The 20,218-nt window shown below is 34.9% G+C and overlaps 1 protein-coding gene across 1 annotated transcript in view; it reads left to right on the forward strand.

The window, feature by feature from the left end:
• SLCO1B1 (solute carrier organic anion transporter family, member 1B1) overlaps positions 1 to 20,218 on the forward strand; it is a 116,265-nt gene that overhangs the window by 35,379 nt on the left and 60,668 nt on the right. The window contains exons 3-7 of the mRNA XM_011969465.1: positions 9,615 to 9,756; positions 11,665 to 11,797; positions 13,882 to 14,003; positions 15,706 to 15,852; positions 16,052 to 16,150. Of these exons, the coding sequence (XP_011824855.1) occupies positions 9,615 to 9,756; positions 11,665 to 11,797; positions 13,882 to 14,003; positions 15,706 to 15,852; positions 16,052 to 16,150 (643 nt within the window). The remainder of the gene's footprint in view (positions 1 to 9,614; positions 9,757 to 11,664; positions 11,798 to 13,881; positions 14,004 to 15,705; positions 15,853 to 16,051; positions 16,151 to 20,218) is intronic.

Here is a 20,218-nt window from a genome sequence, read left to right on the forward strand (position 1 = left end):
ATTTTTTAATATTAAAGTAAGCAATAAAAAGAACACTTAAAAATATTTTATTCAATTTAATGGACTACATTTTTTTAATTTGTAAAACAATTTTAACACATATTTTAAATAGTTTAAATAGAGAAAAATGTAAATAGAGCTGTATTACAAAGATCTTCATGGATAAAACATTTCAAAATTTTTTTAACTTCATTATTTTTATTATGTGTTTTGCTCTAGAAAATTTCCATTCCACATGATACATTCGTTGTATAAGAGATACAAAACAAATTCCTACTAGAAGAAATAAAGCTTCGCTAAGGAGGTGGCATTAAGCTGGGCATTAAAATTCATGCAGAATTCCCATTGTTTCAAATGGAGAGAAGCAGCAGTGTACCACAGATTAACAAAGTGAGACGTAATAAGGCTTTGACTCAAGATAAAAAGGAGACGAAGAAAAAGGGGATTATATTGTGTTCATGAACTACTTTTCTTTTTCATGTATAATACTTTTGTTCCAATTCCAGTTACGCTCACTTCAGTTTTGTTTCTCTAGTTAAATAACTTTGCATCTCTAAACTTTATTATTCTTATTTGTATAATGAAGACAGTAACACATATCAGGCAAAGATTTTGCAGACACTAGAAATAATATACACAAAATAGCTGGAACAGTTCCTGAAAAATAGTAGATTCCATATAATGACATGATTTATGCTTATGCTCTTTCTGTATTATTTGGAAAGAAATATGTGAAGTGCAGGAAAGTGTTGTGAAGTTATTTTTGTGGGATATCTGATGTAATCCTTCTCCTTTATCGATGTTATCAAATATTTTTCAAAAGCTATATTTCCCATTAATGCTTTTGTGAATAAATTAATTAGGAAAATTTGAAGAAGGGCTACAACATACATCACAGAAAGGTATATATTACAAAGACAGTATATACACAATACCTGTCCAGAAGCTGTGGTATAAGTTAACATTTCGGTTATACTTATTTACTTCAAATATTGCAAATTTTTCTTATTTTTATACCTCTTTTCTTTTAGTGACATTTCCTATATTTTCATTCACTATGACATTGTTTTCTTTATGTCAATAGTTATGAAGAGAACTAACTATTCTAACTAGGGAGTAGTTAGAATAGTTATTTTAAAATACTTCATTAAAGGACTACAACGTGTGTGCCATCTATGAATTAGTATTGGTTGTCATTTTTCATGATCTTCATAAGTGGATAATTTGAACACTGTTATATTATTTCAAAGTATGTTATTTGCTTGTTCATATGTTCTACAAAATCAGACTTTACATTTTCTCTTTTCTCCACCTCCTGTTGGTTGTCCTCTTAAACTATTCCTTGTGTGTCTGTAAGCTTGTTAACTACTTTTCATCACTACTCATTTTTTTTCTGAAGTCAGCTTTCCAACAGATCTCTTTTTTGTAAGTTCTTCTTCTTCCTGGCTGCCAGAATTAACCCTCTACAATTTAATTTTGTTATGTAATATATTAAAATGCATACTGACCCCTCAATGTTGAACATATTTCTGTCTTTACACTTCACCTACACAAATATTATTTCTAGTTTTCAAATAATCCATGTTATTTCACTTCTTAGGGGCTTTTCATGTGCTTCCTATTTTGTTTTACATATTTTGTGTCTTCAATATCTAAGCTTCTATTACCAGTGTAATAGCCCCAGTGTCAACACATCTATAAGAACTTTAACCTGTAAGGTCAGAGTAGTCCCTTTTTCCTATCTGCTCATAATATTATAAAATTATGGCAATTATAGAACCCCATACATATTATACTGTCCTTATTGGTTTACTGGCACTGAAGATTATAATTTTTAGTGCATTGATTATGTCTTATTTGTTTTTACTGTCCTTGTTCCTGTTCCTCTATACCTGCCTCAACTACATAGCTTAGCAGAGTAACTGCTATATTGCAGTTGCTCGATGAGCGTTTCTTGAGTAAATCAGTTGAGTTCCAAAGCTAATCAAAGTTGTGCATTTGACAAATGAGAAACTTGGAACTGTCTTCTGACTTTAAGTTTAGAACTATTGACATAATAAATTAATGACCGATCTGCCACGATTGCAGGTAAATACAGACTTTATTTCTTATCTCAATGTCAATTGTCTCTTTCTGCCAATGCACATTTTGTTTTATGATTGTGCACATTTATATCTCTGGTTTTTATTTGAAAAAGTTTAGAACATATAGCTAGAGATGGTAGCTCACACTGATGATGAAAATAAGTTATTATTATCAAGTTTATTATGTAGCTAGCATGGCATGTACACAGAGATATTTAGGGAGCCACACATATGTCCAAGGCAAGACATATGCTCATAAAACGTCTGAGAAGATTGTATCCTTTTACCTAATGCTAACCCCCAAGCTTAGAACAAGGCAAGTGAAAGGTCAAAGGAGATAAAAAATACAATAAACAAAATGAAAATTTACAAGAAGGTGTTATGGACTAAATATTTGTTCCCCTGTCCCCAAAATTGTATATTGAATTTCAAAATCCAACGTGATAGTATTTGGAGGTCTTTGGGAGCCAAAGAGATTATGAGAAATTTGCTCTTATAATGCAAGTAGTGCCTTACAAGAAAATGCTGAAGAGCTCACTAGATTTTTTTCCTCCGTGTGAGAACACAAAGAGAAGTTAGCTCTTTGCAGCCTATGAGAGGGCCCTCACCAGAAACTGACCATGCTGGCACCCTTATCTCAGACTTCTCACTCTTCACAACTGTGAGAAATAACTGTTTGTTGTTTAAGCCATAGAGTCCATCATAATTTGTGATAGCAGTCTGAACTGACTTAGACAAAGGTTCAACGGCAAATTTTAGCAGTTAGAACACAGAATCAGCAAACTTGAAGATAAGACAATTGAAATGTTTAGTCTGAGAAGCAGAAAGAAAAAAAAAACTGAAGAAAAATTAACAAAATCTAAGGAACTGTGGGACACTATCAGGTGAACCAGCATAAAAATTATGGTAGTTCCAGAAGGAGAGGAGAGAGAGAAAAGGGAAGAAATAATATTTGGAAAAAAAATGGCTGAGAACATCCCAAATTTGATAAAATATATGATCTAAACATTGTAGAAGCATAAAATCCAAATAAAATTAACTCAGAGATCCACTTTGAGGCACATTATGATCAAACTATCAAAGGCCAAAAAATAAAAATAAATACAGAATCTTGACAGCAACAAGAGCAGGAAATAATCATGGGCAAGAGTTCCTTAATAAGATTAACAACTGATTTCTCATCAGAGACCAGAAGACATTGGAATGATATATCCAATAAAGAACTGATTTTCAAAAGTATGCAAAGAACACCTAAAACTCAATAATTAGAAAAATAACCCAATGATAAAATGAGGATGAAATCTGAACAGATGCCTCACTGAAGAAGATACAGAGATGACAAATGAGCATGTGGAAAAATGCTCCACATCACATCATTAGGGAATTGTAAATTAAACAATGAGCTATATCACTATATACTTGTTTAAAGGACTAAAATTCCAAACACAAAAAATGCCAAATACTGGCAAGAATGTGGAGCAAAGGGAACTCTTATTTATTGCCAGTGAGAATGCAAAATAGTACAGCCACTTTGGAAAATATTCTAAAGGTTTCTTACAAATTTAAAGATAGGCTTACCATACAACCAAGCGTTTGTAGTCCTTGGTATTTACTGAAATAAATACCAAGTGGGAAGCATGTCTACACAACAGCCTGCAAACAGGTATTTATAGCAGCCTTATTGATAACTGCCATAAGTTAGAAGCAACCAAGGTGTCCTTCAATATGTGAATGGGTAAAGCGACTACAGTACATTCATGCAATAGAATAAGAGTATTTTTGGTGATTAACAAGATATGAGACATAACCAATGAAAAGACATAAAACATTAAAAGCATATTTATAAGTAAAAGAAGTCAATATTAAAATGTTACCTACTATATGATTCCAACTACATGACAAATTTTATTTTAAAAATGCTTTATAACAAAAGTTATTTCTAAAAATGTTTTAATGCCACCAAAAAACAACCAAAAAATGTGGAGATCATCTTTAGAGTTTTTTATAATAATCCTCTTGATAAATATTTTAGCATAACAAATCTTGACAGTTTACATACAAGGATATGACATTTTAATTACAAATTAATAAAATCTAATAAAATGTGACAATGAAAATATAGCTCATTATAAAAGAACCTAAATTAGTAGAGGGTGAGAGAGGAATGGGGGAGGGGATGTTTATCAAGAAGTTCTATATCAGTACAGAACTTCATAAATTAGTGGATAACAGCATAGTGAAGAGCAATTGTAAAGCAAATGAAAATGTCGTAGAACTCCTATTAGTATCTGCAGCCACTCTGGCACTTTAAACATATCCAGTAGGAGAGGTTAATTCTCTCAGCAGGAGACCACTCACATTACTTTTTCTCCCTATAAAATAATGCATTGTTTTGTCATGTTGGTAAAAAACCCATAACATTAAATGTACCTTTTCAACCACTTTTTAAGTGTACAATTAAAAAGTGTAAAGTACACTCACATTGATGAACAACAGATCTCTTGAACTTTTTCATTTTCCAATGACGAAACTTTGTATCCACTAAACTATCTTCTCCTCAGTTCTTAGTAAATACCTTTCCACTTTCTGTTTCTATTTTTTCGACTACTTTAAATATTTCTTTCTTTTTCTTTTTTTTCTTTTCTTTTTTTTTTTTTTTTTTGAGATGGAGTCTTGCACTGTCACCCAGGCTGGAGTGCAGCAGTGGGGCAATCCCTTCTCACTGCAACCTCTGCCTCCTGGGTTCAAGCGATTCTCCTGCCTCAGCCCCCCATGTAACTGGGATTACAGGCGACTGCCACCATGCCCAGGTAAATTTTTTTGTATTTTTAGTAGAGATAGGGTTTCACTATGTTGGCTAAGCTGGTCTCAAACTCCTGACCTCGTGATCCGCCCACCTTGGCCTCCAAAAGTGCTGGGATTAAGGGTGTGAGCCAGTACGCCTGGCCTACTGTAAATATTTCATATGAGTAAAATTATACAGTATCTCTCTTTTTGTGACTAGCTTATTTAGCTTAGCGTAATGTCCTTGAGTTTCATCCATATTGTAGCATGTGATGTAATTTACTTATTTTTTAAGTCTGCATAATATTCCATTGTGTATGTATACCACATTTGCTTTATTCATTCATCAATAGACATTTGGGTTGCTTCTACCTCTTGGCTGTTGTTAATAATGCTGCAATGAATATGCATGTGCAAATATCTCTGCTAGATCCTGTTTTGAATTATTTTGAATATATACCCAGAGGAAGAATTAATGGTTCATATGGTGATTCCATTTTTTGGTATTTGTGGAACCTCTAAACTCTTTTTCATGAGGGCTGAACCATTTTATATTTCCATCAACAAACATGAAGTTCCTAACTCCTCTATATTCTCATCAACACTTGTTATTCTCTATTCCTGAAATAGTGACTTTTCTGATGGCTGTGGGGTGATATCTCATTGTGGTTTTAATTTGCATTTCCCTGATAATTAGAAAGTTGAGTATCTTTTAATGTGCTTATTGGATCTTTGTATATCTTCTTTGCAGAAATGTCTGTGTAAATCCTTGGCCCATTTTTAAATTGAGTTGCTCTTTGTCATTGTTATTTCCTTGGAAAAGTCCATATATTCTAGATATTAACTCCTCCCCAGTTATATTATTTGCATTTATTCTGTGCCATTCCATAGGTTATCTTTTCACCCTGTTGTTTTCCTTTATATGCAGAAGATTTAAGTTTGATATAGTCTGATTTGCGTATTTTTAATTTTGTTCCCTGTGCTTTTTGTATCATATTTTAAAATTTGCCAAATTCAATGTCCTGAAGCTTTTCTTCTATTTTTTTTCTGTAAGTTTAAGGTCTTACATTTAGGTATTGAGTTCATTTTGAGTTAATTTTTGCATATACTATAGGGTAAGGGCCCAACTTCATTTCTTTGCATGTGGGTATCCAGTTTTCCAAACACCACTTGAAGAGCTGTCAGCTTCCTTGTACTAAATGAATGGGTTTTTTTGCTGCTGCTTTTAAGATTCTCTGTTTGTGCGTAATTTTTGACAGTTTGATTATACTGTGTCTTGGTATAGAGTTTTTTAGATTTATCTTATTTGGAATTATTTGAGCTTCTTAAATGTTTGGGTTCCGTTATCTCCTAAGATTTAAAAAATTGGGGGCCATAATTTATAAGTTTTCAGACCTTTCTCATTTACTTCTCTTCTGGTATTCCCATAATGCATATGTTGCCCTGCTGGATGGTGTCCCATAATTTCTTTAGGCTCTGCATTGTTCTTTTCTTTTTGCGCCTGTGACTCTAATTTTACAAGTTCTGTCTCTGATTTTGCTGATTTTTTCTTCTGCTTAGCCAAGTTACCTTTTGAGTCTTTCTAATGAATTTTTCAATTCAGTTATTTTATACTTCAACTCCAGAATTTCGATTTGGTTCTTCATAGTTTCTACTCTGTTAATATTCCTATTTTGTTTATTTGTTATGTTCTTCATTTCATTTAGTTGTCTGTTCGTGTTCTCTTTTAATTCATTGCACATACTTGACTAATTTCAAGTCCCATGTCTGGCAATTCCTGTATCTTCATTTGTTTTCGGTCAGTTTCTAGAGATGTAATTTTTTTCCTTTTAATGTGTGAGAATCCTTTCTTTCTTTTTATACTTTGTATTCTTTTGTTGTTGAGATTTTAACATTTCAAACATCAGCCAACTCTCCCAGATTTTGTGAGATGATTTTCTACAAGGAGAACTCTCCTCACTAATTCTGGATAGAGATTCCGTGGCCTACTCATGCTATTTTTCTAGTATACATTCTTTTCTTTCTCCTTTAGGCTTGTGTGTGTGTAATCTGTTTGAAAAGGTTTGCTGATTTCTGTAAAAGACCCTCCCAAGACCCTCCCCTGCTGCTTGAGAGTGGCCTTTCTGGGGCTGCATTAAATTGTTGTACTGGTGCTCCACCTAGTGTCTATGTCTGGAACTTCAATTTTGGTGCACCTTTGGTTGCCTTTGCTTTGAAAGACCCCATTTTTATTGGTACTTGAATACAGGCAAGTCAGAAGCCAGTCCTTGGGCAACCTCCTTAAAAATCAAAATATTGAACATAAGGGATTAAATGTTTCCTTCCAAATGCATTGCACAGTGTGGAGTGAGAAAGACTCTAGTGAGAGAGACTGGAAACAATCATGATTTTTCTTGCCAGGTTGTTTCAAAGATAGTCTGGAGGTACAGAAACCTTGCAATTGGTGTCTGAAATTCCTACAGAGGCATTTAGTACATATAGCGTTAAAATTGTGCCTTGCTGTTGAGGTTCCAGGGCTGTTCTGCTGTCTTGCTGATGTCACTATCTTACACATTTTTTAGTCCTTTTTAATAAAATGATTTTTTAATGATTAGGACCTGAACAATTTTCATCACTATTCTATGGCACAAAGACTGTATACATTTTTACAAGATGTTAGAATTGACTATCTTTGAAGAAAATCTTCATAATTTTTGCCTAACTTCATTGCCCCTTTCTCCTGTCTTGCTCTTCCCATCAACTTAGTACAACTAGTATTGATACTCTTCTACATTTTATGCTGTTTCGTAGATAACTTTTTATATTTTATTTTAAAACTTTTAGTTATCTCCGTAAGTTGTATCATTTAATAAATTTTTTCCATTCCTTTTATCTTCGTTGATACCATGTATCATTTTACAGTTTCTTATGCAGAAAGGAACACACCCACATTTCGTCAGCTATCAAAGAGTTTTTTGCGGGGGGCCTTTTATCTCTATCCCCCAAACATGGCCTAGGGCAAGACACAGAGTAGGTTTTGGTTATATAAATGTTCACTCATTATTTCTTAAGCATCTTTGTGACAGATACTGTCCTAATCACTGGGGATGGAGCAATGAACAAAACAGACAAAAACCTACGACTTGATAGGGGCTAATATTCTACTGTGGCAATATAAAATAAACACATAAAGGAATAAATGTATTATGTGCAGAAAGGGGTGCGATTTTAAAGAGAGTGGTTGAGGAAAACCTTACTGTGAAAGTTCCATTGAGCAAAACTCTTAAGGGTGTGAAGGAATGAATGACAGAAATACGACTATGGGGAAGAGCCTTTCATGTCAAGTGAAAAGAACAAAAATCCTGGAGAAATATAATGAATTTGGAATGCTCAATATACAACAAGTAGGTCTAATGTAGCTGGAGAGGAATGACCAAGGACAAGAGTAACAAAGTATAAGATTAGAAAGATAAAGAGGAATATTTGTAGGGAGGTGGGTGTAAAAAAGAGGACAGGTTGTTTATGGTCTCATAGGTTATCGGAAAAAACTCGATATTACTATAAGCCATATGGGAAGACAAAGGGGCAGCATGGTCTATTTCTGATTTATAAAGGACTTCTTTAGCTACTTTGTTGAGAAGAGACTGTTAGGTAGATGTGCACAGAAGTAGACACATGGCTTAGGGGGCTCTTGCAATAATTGAAGCTAGGCATGGTAGTGGAAACCATTGGGAAATATAGGAGGTAATTAGAAGGGGTCATTTAGTCAGTTCAGACTGACAGAATAGCACAGACTCAGTGTCTTAAACAACAGATATTTATCTCTCACATTTCCAGAGGCTGAGAATTCTGATATCAGCGTTCTGGCATAATTGAGTTCTGATGAAGGGCCCTATTCCTGGTTTCCAGAAGGCCATATCCTTGTTGTATCATCACTTGGTGGGGAGGGGAGAGAGAGAGAGAGAGAGAGAGAGAGAGAAATAGAATCTCTAATTTATTGTCTTATAAGGGCACTAATCTTATCAAGAGGGCTCCATTCTCATGACCTAATTGCCTCAAAAAGACCCTATCACCAAATATCAACACCTTGGAAATTAGAGTTTCAACATATAAATTTGAGGCAGGGGATATAAACATCTAATATATAACAAGGTAAATGTTAATAGTAGAGAGCCCAAAGAAATTTGTTTATGGATATAAATGTGAGCTGTAAGAGAACTGATTAATCGATACATTTTATTAACATGAAATTGACAAATAAAACATCTATAACCACTGCATCTTATGCTGGATGCCAGTCAGTTGTGTTGGTCATAGAATTTTTCTTTGCCTCTGAAAAGTTCTGTTTTTCAGCTGGCTTCCTGGAAATGCTACCTTTGAGAATGTACTGCCTCTCCCCTCCCAGTTAGCCAATGCTATTCACGTGGAAATAAAGAATAGCTCACCATCATGGCCATCTGAGAACGTGAAGCAGCTTTCTATAAATCAGTTAATGCGATTAATTTTAAAATAACAATCTTAACTGCAATGCTGTAATATTTTGATATTATAACCAAATTAGAAATGATGCTTTATCAGTATAGTGATAATAACATTTAAATGTTAGTACCTGATTAGTAGTACCTGGTACGAGGGAAAACTAAGTATGGTTTCTAAGATACAAATAATGTTTTTAAGTAAAGAAGAAAAGCTATTATAATTCCATGTGCCTGTTGACATTATATAGTCCTTTGATTAACCATTTTTCCCCTTTCCTTCTGATTTCAGATGTTCTTGGCAGCTCTGGCACTCAGCTTTATTGCTAAGGCACTAGGTGCAGTTGTTATGAAAAGTTCCATCATTCATATAGAAAGGAGATTTGAGATATCCTCTTCTCTTGTTGGTTTTATTGATGGAAGCTTTGAAATTGGTAACATTTATTTTTTTCTATTTTAATAACCAAACTTGCAAAGTTAAAAAAAAAATATGCTTTACACCACTGGTTATCAACTGGGGTAAATTTATCTCTCACAGGCAATTTGGCAATGACCAAAAACATTTTTGGTTGTCATAACTGGACAGGGACTGGGGGGCGAGGGAGGTACTACTGGTATCTAAAGTAGAGGTCAGGGGTACTGCTAAATATTCTATAATGTGCAAAGCATGATGTAGCCAAAAATGTTGATAGTGAGGATGTTCAGAAACCCTGATTCTACACAAATTCAATTTTTGCAAACTAACACCATGTCCTACTTTACCTCCCCTCTCTCAAGATGAAGAAAGTTTGGGAGAGGACTGTTATTCTTAAGGAGAAAGGGATCTTTTCAGAGCAACCTACATTAGACTTCTATTGTTTCACTGAGCACACCAAAATCTTTCCTTTGAAATATTGAAGATATTTTGTTGTCTTCATTTTAACTTGGATTTCTCCAATAATAGCTCAGGGAAAACATTTTCTGGTTCATATTTGTGTCTTTCCCTATTTAGTTATTTTCTTCTAGAGCATTTATGAGATGAATATTAAATTTCGTGGGAATTTTTCTCTTTAAATTTTTTTCTCCTAAATTTCTATTGTTTTTCTTTATGTTTCATTAATCTTTGCTGATGCCATCAGTCATCTTACCATATCAAGTTCTAATTTGCATATATATCTATATTTTACATTTACAACAGCACTTACTATTTTTAGGCTGCCAGTTCTGATTTTATGGATGCAATGTGCCCTTGTACTCCTAAAGACACTACATTTTTTATAAAGTAAAAAGTTTACTCATTCATTTTAGTGCTTTTCTTCCAAACTATTTTTATGCTATTTTTTTCATAAATGCTCAGTAATCCTTAACTGCTATTTGTTCATTGTTATGCATGAGGCTCCAGAAGGATTAGAAGTGGTCATGACTCTTTTCATTTGATATGCTCTATGTATGTTATTTAATATAAATGACTTATGCACGACATTAAATCTCAAGTGGTTTCTCCTCCAGGGACCTTTCTGGAAGCTCCTTTTTTTTTTTTTTTTTTTTTTTTTTTTTTGAGTCGGAGTCTCGCTCTGTCGCCCAGGCTAGAGTGCAGTGGCACGATCTCGGCTCACTGCAAACTCTGCCTCCCGGGTTCACGCCATTCTCCTGCCTCAGCCTCCCGAGTAGCTGGGACTATAGGCGCCCGCCACCACCCCTGGCTAATTTTTTATATTTTTAGTAGAGACAGGATTTCACCATGTTAACCAGGATGGTCTCGATTTCCTGACCTCGTGATCCACCTGCCTCAGCCTCCGAAAGTGCTGGGATTACAGGCGTGAGCCACCGCGCCCAGCCTCTGGAAGCTCTTGATTAAATTCCCCCTTTCTGTGGTTTAATACCAGCTCTGTCCCTCTGTTTTTGTCATTAGTATGAAACTTCTTGAAGACAGATGCCATGGTTTATTCTTTTTCAAGTAACTTTCTTATTTCTGGCTGTGAGCTTCATGTCAGGTACATGATAGAAATTTAACTAATATAAAGAATAAAAAAAGAAATGCATGAAGGAGCACCTTACCCTCAGATCAGGAAGATTCATCTCCATTTTTCTTCATTGCAATATAATCCAGTCAACTCCAAATTTTTCAGTAAAATTTTGCTTCACTAATATTGCCAAGTAATTCAAGTGCTTTTTTTTTTTTGTATTTAAAACAACTTTTCAGTGAGTGGTCTAATGTAGGTGAATTCACCTTCTCAATTAAATTACATCATCTTTGAGGGAAGGCACTATGTCTGGATTCTATTTGCATCCATTCTGGGGTTTTCAATTCCAGACGCAAAATTGAGCTAAGTTGTATCAACATACTTTTGTTCTCTTTCTAGGAAATTTGCTTGTGATTGTATTTGTGAGTTACTTTGGATCCAAACTACACAGACCAAAGTTAATTGGAATCGGTTGTTTAATTATGGGAATTGGAGGTGTTTTGACTGCTTTGCCACATTTCTTCATGGGATAGTAAGTGTTTAAAAAAAGAAAAAAGAAAAAAAGAAAGCCTCTGTGCCAGTAACTATCGGTACCTTGTAAATTAGGAGTAGAATTTTATTATTATCCCTTTAAATAGGCAGTTGCCTTTTGAGAAGTATACCCACTAAGTGTGTATAGAAATAGTGTCTATTTGTCTACATAATCACTTTATTTATCATAGCTTTCATAGACTTTGAAGTAACAAAAAGACTAAACTGCAGAGTTTCAAATGAAATACATAGGCATTTTATGAGTTTTTAGTATAACATATATACTGTATGTCTTTGCCTATGAGATTTTGATTATTTTTGATAACACTTCAACACTTATACCTCTACCCACTGAGGTATAGGTGTTCCCATCATTTCGCTGAAGCTGTTATTCCTAAGGTCACTGTGTAGTTATAATTACAGTCAGATGCTCCTCAGAGAAAAGTGAAAATGGCACATGAGGGAGAAACTTATTTTTCACATTAAAGTTAATGTAGCCAGTTCAAGGATGATATGATTCTACCTCTTTCCATCGTACTGCTATGCCTTGCATGGCCTTGGCCTCATGATCCAAATTATGGCAATGTATTTCCAGGCAACAAGGCAGAAGAAGAGAAGAAGAAGAAGAAACAAACAGTTCACACAGGCTGAGGCTTAAGAAGCATTTTCAGGAGCAAAATATCTCCACTGACTTTACATTTACCATATATGGGCTACATTTCACACATAACTATATAAATGCTAAAAAAAAAAATAGACGTTATTCCAAGATACCATGTTCCCAGTTAAAAATCCCAACTATGATTACTGTGGAAGGAAAGAAGAAAGAATATTGAGAGACAAGGAGCAGTGTCTGTTAGAGACACCAATTACTTTCTCATTGCCAAATCCAGCAATGATGTCATTTGCTCACCATATTAATTCCATCTCCCTGCCATATTTGGCCCTTATAAGAAGTTTCTTCTTAGTGGTACTGCTCTAGCTTGTTTTCATCATACTGCACTCTCTTGATTCATTTTCTATCTTTGTGTCTTCTTCATCATGTCCATTTTTTTTCCCTCTGCTTTTGGCACGATACCGTCAGAGTCCCCTAATTCCCTTTTTAATCTTTATTTATTATTTGTCATGATTTGTATGGAAAATAAACCTCAAAGGCAACTGTCACAGCTTCATCTTTCATTCCACCCTAAAATTAAGGACAACAGTCTAGATCAGCATTTCTCTAAATATGACATAATGTGTGACACCTTTGCACCTGTTATTTCTACAGCCTCGAATACCTTTGTTTCTTTGTCTACCCTTCTATTCATCTTCAAGATTCGTTTTACCTGTCATTCTTATTTTGGTGTCTTCTCTGATCTCTTCCTACAACCTCCAAGCAAAGCTGATCATATCTTTTGTCTCTGTGACAACTCAGGACCTTGTATATTAAACTTATACATTTTATCATATATGTTTATATTAGTGTGAAATTCCTTAAGTACAAAAACTGTGCATTTTATTTCTAGTTCTTTGAAGCTGAGCATAATGCCTGGAATACAGTAGGCTGCCTTTAGAGCTCACATGGTACCTAATTATTTATAGATATTAACATCTCTGTTATTCCTATCAAGTTTTCTCCCATGTAGTTGAAATGGACTAGATTTTATTTTTACTACGTTTTGAAGAGTCATACATTAGAGCGTGTGTGTGACTATGTGTCCATGAAAGAAAATCTGACAGACTGATCATCTTTGAAGATAATTCAAAAGGATGAATGGTTACATGCAATTAATAATTACTTTTTAAAAAGGTGAAACCAGGGTATTTCATATATTGACCAAAATATAACCATTCCTAGGATAATAGGAAGGTGATAACCCACCTAGCCTGGGGTGTACCGAATTATCTTTCTTGCTGGACACTTCCGTTTCACTTTTACCCATCACATCTCTTAAAACACATGCTGGGAAATTGACAGAAAGGATTCTGGTAATTTGGGGAAGATAATGGTGCAAATAAAGGCGAATATTTATCTGTATTTCTAGGAAAAGTGAAAATATTCAGTAGATAAGCAAAATGTTTAATTCAGTGATGTCCTTACAGTTACAGGTATTCTAAAGAAATTAATATTGATTCATCAGAAAATTCAACATCGACCTTATCCACCTGTTTAATTAATCAAATTGTATCACTCAATAGAACATCACCTGAGATAGTGGGAAAAGGTAAGAATTAACACTGACAGTAAGAAGTCTTCCAACATGTATAAATTTAATTACATCTCTAAAAATTGTTGTGATATTCACTAGCAAAATTTAATTATGAATGAATAGGAAAAACATTTGACTCTTACAGACATAATTATAGTGTTAATGTACACAGTTGACTCTTTAACAACACAGGTTTAAACTATGTGGTTTCACTTCTATGCAAATGTTGTCCATCCAAACTGGGTGATAAACCTGCCAATAAGAATATCTGACATTTTCTATATTTTGATTGCACAGGGCCAACTGCAGAACTTAAGTGTGCATGAATTTGAGAACACACAGGCAGCCCTGTAACAAATTCCTTAATATACCAAGGGATGACTGTATTATATGTAAGAGCGTTTAGAAGTAGATCAGAAAAGAGAATATTTTCAGTAGAAAATTGACAAAGAATATATGCATTAAAGTAAAACAGGAGGAAATAGTATTAATATGCAAATCATATAACTTTGCTTTCAATGCAAAAGGCAAACTATTGTATCATTTAAAGATTTTTTGCCTATTGTAACCAAAATTATAAATTATAATTGCAAATTGTACCGCTAAGGATTTTTTTAAACCTATTAAATAGAAAAAGACTAAAAATATATAGAAACGAGGTGGAGGCAAAAAAGGATTTCACATTGTATATATTGCTGAAAGTGTATACATTTGTAAATCTTTCTGGAGATTCATTATCAACATATATTAAGAACAAAAATATACTTACCTACTTAGTCTGAAATTCTGCTATTATTGATTAATCTTGAGGAAATAACCAGGAAACTGCAAAAGGACTTATTTACAGATATAGTCATGATAAACCTAACAGAATAAAACAATAAAGAAGAAAATGAAAAATAAGATATTAAATAAACACATTTTGAAACTTATTCAACACATTACTGTCCAGTCATTAAAGTTTTGATGTTAAAAAAATCTTAACAACATGAAACAATTGTTATAATATAGCAATGGTTATATTGTGTATAACATGGTTAATGGTTAACTGTGTATACCATTTCATAATATGAATTGGATTTTTAAATATATAATGGACATAATGAGTATAATGTGCATATTTTGTGCAAATCTGGAAGATATATAAAAACACTTGAGGTGATCTTCTGTGTGCAGTGTGATTACAGATAATTTTTACTTGTTTATGCTTTTGTATATGATATGGCTTGACTGTGTCCCCACTCAAATATCACCTTGATTGTAATAATCTCCACATGCCAAGAGTGGGGCCAAGTGGAGATAATTGAATCATGGGGGCGGTTTCCCCCATACTGTTCTCATGATAATGAATAAGTCTCACAAGAACTGATGATTTTATAAATGAGAGTTACCCTGCACACGTTCTCTTGCCTGCCACCATGTGAGACATGTCTTTGCTCTTCCGTCACCTTCCACCATGATTGTGAGGCCCCCCAGCCATGAGGAACTGTGAGTCCGTTAAACCTTTTTCCTTTATAAATTACCCAGTCTCAGGTATGTATTTATTAGCAGCATAAGAATGGACTAATAGACCATATTTTCAAAGTTTGCAAAGTGAATATAAATTACTTGTACTTGTAAATTTTAAAAAAAGAGTAGAGTAAGAGTTAAGTAGTTGAATTTGTAATAGAAATGCTAAAATTAATGTTTACAATGAAACACTCTCTTATCTACACAGGTTGTGTGAAGGAATCTGGGTCATACATGTGGATATATGTGTTCATGGGCAATATGCTTCGGGGAATAGGGGAGACTCCCATAGTACCACTGGGGCTTTCTTACATGGATGATTTTGCTAAAGAAGGACATTCTTCTTTGTATTTAGGTAATGTACACAAAATATTAAATTGCATGATCACTTTCCCTTTGTCTACTTTTGAAATAGTAGAGTTACTAAACTTATTATTTCGCCTATTAGAACATATATTTGGGTATATGAATTGTATCATGTTTCTTTTAAAAACATGGTGAATAAGAGCCATGCATTCTTGGCATCTAGTAAAATTGCTTTATAATATTTTCAGGTATATTGAATGCAATCGCAATGATTGGTCCAATCATTGGCTTTACCCTGGGATCTCTGTTTTCTAAAATGTACGTGGATATTGGATCTGTAGATCTAAGTAAGTGCAACCAGAACAAGGTACTATGATAATGTCTTTCTAAGCACACACGCAGAAAACATTTTTCCAAATAACTGAATTCACTCTTTCAATAGTCCTTTGCTTAATATAATTAGAAAGTTACAAGTAGGAAATAAATGCATTACTAATCAGAAGAAATATAAAATCTAGCTCCCATTTATACTATCTTTTACAGCTAAGTGTAAAATGAGAGAATGTAAACAAATTTATTTTCATGAGCTTGGTCCAAAATAACCAAATGTAAAAAGTCTCCCTCCCAAACTGACGGCCCAGTCAAGTAAATTTTATTTTTCAGTTGATGGTGGCTTGGATGTTGATGTGTAGAACTTAAAGTTTGCTTTGCTAAAGTCTTCCTGTGGCTGCTGCTTTGGTTTATGGCTGGAGTCATTTGAGAGACTTCACTGTGTAATTTATGGTCATTTTCCCTGGTCCTGGCAGAGGACTTGGCATATGGCAACATTCAGTAAGTACTTGTTGAACAAAGGAATAAAGCAGAGGACACATAAATTAAATCTATGATTTTCTTCTTCATTCTCAGAGCATACTTTCCTTCTTGTCTCATAGGTGAAAGTGATGCCATGTTATAAAAACTGTCTCAACTTCAGGCCCTTTTCCCTAAAAATATTCTTGCACCATATCTGTCTTTATCTTCTTTTTCTTTTTCCCAACTCAGTGGAAAATATATCCATCTGTAACCAATGCTGATAGATCTAGCTGGAGCTTAGATTCTCCCTTCCTGTTTCTTTATCTCCATCTTCTCTTGGATTCAGCAAACACACTCAAGTATTTCCCATCTTTATACATAGCTACAGTTTTTTACACCCCCCACACAACTTTCTAGCTGAATCTTTTTTTTATTCCTCTTCAGAGCCAAGCACCTAGGAAAATATCAACTAAATTAGCTAAGATATCTCACCTTCTCACCTCCCATCCACTTCTCATTCCAGTATAATCTGCTTCTGTTGTTAGTGAAACACAATTGATTTCTACCTACTTTGCTATAGATCTGTAAATGGGTATATTTCTATCATTTGTGTTAACTGATACTTCCAGTTCTTCTTCATGTTTTCCCTTCTTAGATATCCTATCAGCACCTAAAGCGCAATATGTCAAAATCTGATCTCATCATCTTACCTCCAAACCCACTTTATTCCCTCTATTCCTTCTCTTGATTAATACCCATACCTTATTCAAGTATTGACTGAGTTACTGTGCCCTGTAATCTCACATTTCTCTGCATTTACACTTGGTAAAACTTTTCCCTTTTTTCATTTGCATAGTTCTTGAAGTCTCTTCCAAAATATGGCTCCTCCTAGAGAAACCTTACTTCACCACTTTCTATTAGTCCCAAATGAATAGCCAAGAGCATGCCTTTATTGTAACCCTTCTCACAATGAGCTATTAATACTTGTGTGCTTACTTGCCATCTCTTTACCACATGACAGAATGACATGTTCTTAGCAAATAATAATTAGTTATGTTTGTGAATAAATAAATATGATTTTCTATCTCACTAGGACTTCAATAGATCATTCCAAAGGGATCAAAGGATCCATTTCCACGATGAGATAGACATCACAGTGGGCCAGCAACAGCCAAAAGCTTGAAAGTGTTTGCTAATCTAAAACTATAAAGAAAATACCTGATAAAATGTTTTACATGTTCAGTGTTAGACATATGACTTAGAGTAGCTACATGTTATGTATGTTATTTCTACTCATTCAACTCCAGTTTCATCATTGCTTTATCACGAAGAGTACAGAAATAAGTGGTAAATGTCCTTAGGTAAATTATTTTATAAGCTCTCTATTAAGAAACCGTTACATGATTTTATAATTTATCACGATACAATTTCTAACATTGAATGTTCAGGTATTATTATATCTTCTCTTATTCAGTGATGAGTATGAGCTTCACTTATAAAGTATACTTTGGCAAACTCCAATGCTTAAAGGAGCTGAAGAGATAAAATAAATGAGTAAAAAGTGCCAGGAACAGGAATTTAGGGTGTGATGGTTAGAATAGGAGAAATTTTTTGGTTGTGAACTGCTCTCCCCATAGGTCCAAAAGCACATGTGTTCCTCAGCTCTGGCTTATTCTTTTAATGCACAAATTTAGGCCCTGCATTGACAAGGACTTCTGATTGGTTTCCAAGAAAATCCAAAATCGAAAATTTTTATGTAGAATTTTTCAATTTTTAAGACTGTGAGTAAGCCAAGAAAAACTATTTCTCAGGTCCTATCTAGCGAGATTATGACCCTTAGTTAGTATGTGTAGAACAGTGAAAGAACAGAAAAAAAAGTCATCAAAATTAACAGTTGTCACAGGTGATGAATAAATACTTTGCATGTAGATGGAGTCACTGATTTAACCAATCATTTCCTGAAGTCTGAGTTGTTGATTATGACACAATATGATCATATAGATCAAATTTAAATCTGTGCATACTTGAAAATAAATTATTTCTAGATAGTTTGTAATCAAGTCAATGTTATCTCATATTAACGAGTTTTCTTATAGATCAGAGTAATGGTACCACTTAATTGTGCCACAAACTACTATGGTGTGTATGTTTCTGTATGCATATGCTTTTTTATTTCTTATTTTTCTTTTATTGTGGTAAGAACAATTAAAATGAAATCTACCTTCTTAACAGATTTTGAAACATACAGTGTACCCATGAATAATAGGTTTAAATTATGCTTGTCCACTTATGTACAGATTTTTTCAAGAAATGTATTGAAAACCTTTGAGGAGATTTGTGAAAATTTGAAAAAAATTATAGATGAATTGCATAGTGTAGAAATATAGAAAACCCTAAGAAAAAGGTATGTCATGAATGCATAAAATGTTTAGATACTAAACTATTTTATCATTTACTACCATAAAATATACACAAATCTATTATAAGAAGTTAAACTTATTAGAGGGGACAGCATGGCCAACTGGACACACTCAGGAAGCACCACTTCCACTGAGGAAGCCCAAAATATTGAGTAAACTAACATACTTCCAGCATATCTTTTGAGAAAAAACACTGAAAGTCAATAGAGGTGACACAGACACTGAGGCTGAAGAGAGAGAAAACTGGAAACCCAGTGCAAGGTTGTTGAACACCAGAGATAGTTTCCAGCCCTGAATGGCTCCTAGCTAAGGGGTGAGTAAAGTGGCAGTGGAACCTCCTATTCTTGCTGATGACATCTGGGATCCTACCTACAAGAGAACCCACGACCCCCAGAGACAGTGGAACAGGCAGAGGCACCTGCCCAGAGAGTGGACAGAAATAGAACTACAGCCAGCATTGAACCCAGGGGGAGTTGCATATTGGGTAGCTGCAGCAGAACGCAGCTGTAGGTGTCCAACATCCAATGCTCCCTTTCTTCCACCAAGTAGCTCTCAACTCACCTGACTGCTGAGCCAAGAGAGAGTGGGGCCAACTTTCCTGTGAGCTGGGACACATCTGTACTGTAGGCCCTTCTGCCCGCCAGTCCCTCCCAGTACTCCTGCCTGGCCACACCTGCAAGAACATGTGCACAGCACAGCCTCCACTGCTCAGCCTGAGAGTTTTTTCCAGTACTCCCACCTGGGTACTTCCTCAGTGTCCTTGGAGCACTTCAGATCCCCCAGTGTAGCTACTGCCTGAACCAGAGGGACCAGACAATGGAGCCACAGGCTAGTCCCAAAACCTCAGGGCTGCAGTGCATAGCTTGGGAGTGTGAGCTGAGATTGGTGCCAAGCACTCAAGCAGAGGAGGAGCCCCCAATCTCAGAACACTGAGAGGGGTGAGATGCATGGGGTCATGGGCCAGTGCAGAATGAGACATGCCTCTTTTCATAGGCCCAGTCCGGGAAGGCTGTGTCCTGTCTGCTAGCTCCTGCCTCTGCCTGAGGGAGCTCCATGGCTCAGAACAGTTTCCTAACAAAGGAAACACAAGTGTGGTTTACCAGTGACCAGAGAGGGCATCCCCCAAGGCCCAGGAGTAGGCCTGTTATGGGGGTCATCTGTCTTCCCTGCTGCCACAAGCACTGTTGTAAACACACTGAGAAA

The sequence above is a fragment of the Mandrillus leucophaeus genome, unplaced genomic scaffold (assembly GCF_000951045.1).
Source record: "Mandrillus leucophaeus isolate KB7577 unplaced genomic scaffold, Mleu.le_1.0 Scaffold892, whole genome shotgun sequence".
Taxonomy (NCBI): domain Eukaryota; kingdom Metazoa; phylum Chordata; class Mammalia; order Primates; family Cercopithecidae; genus Mandrillus; species Mandrillus leucophaeus.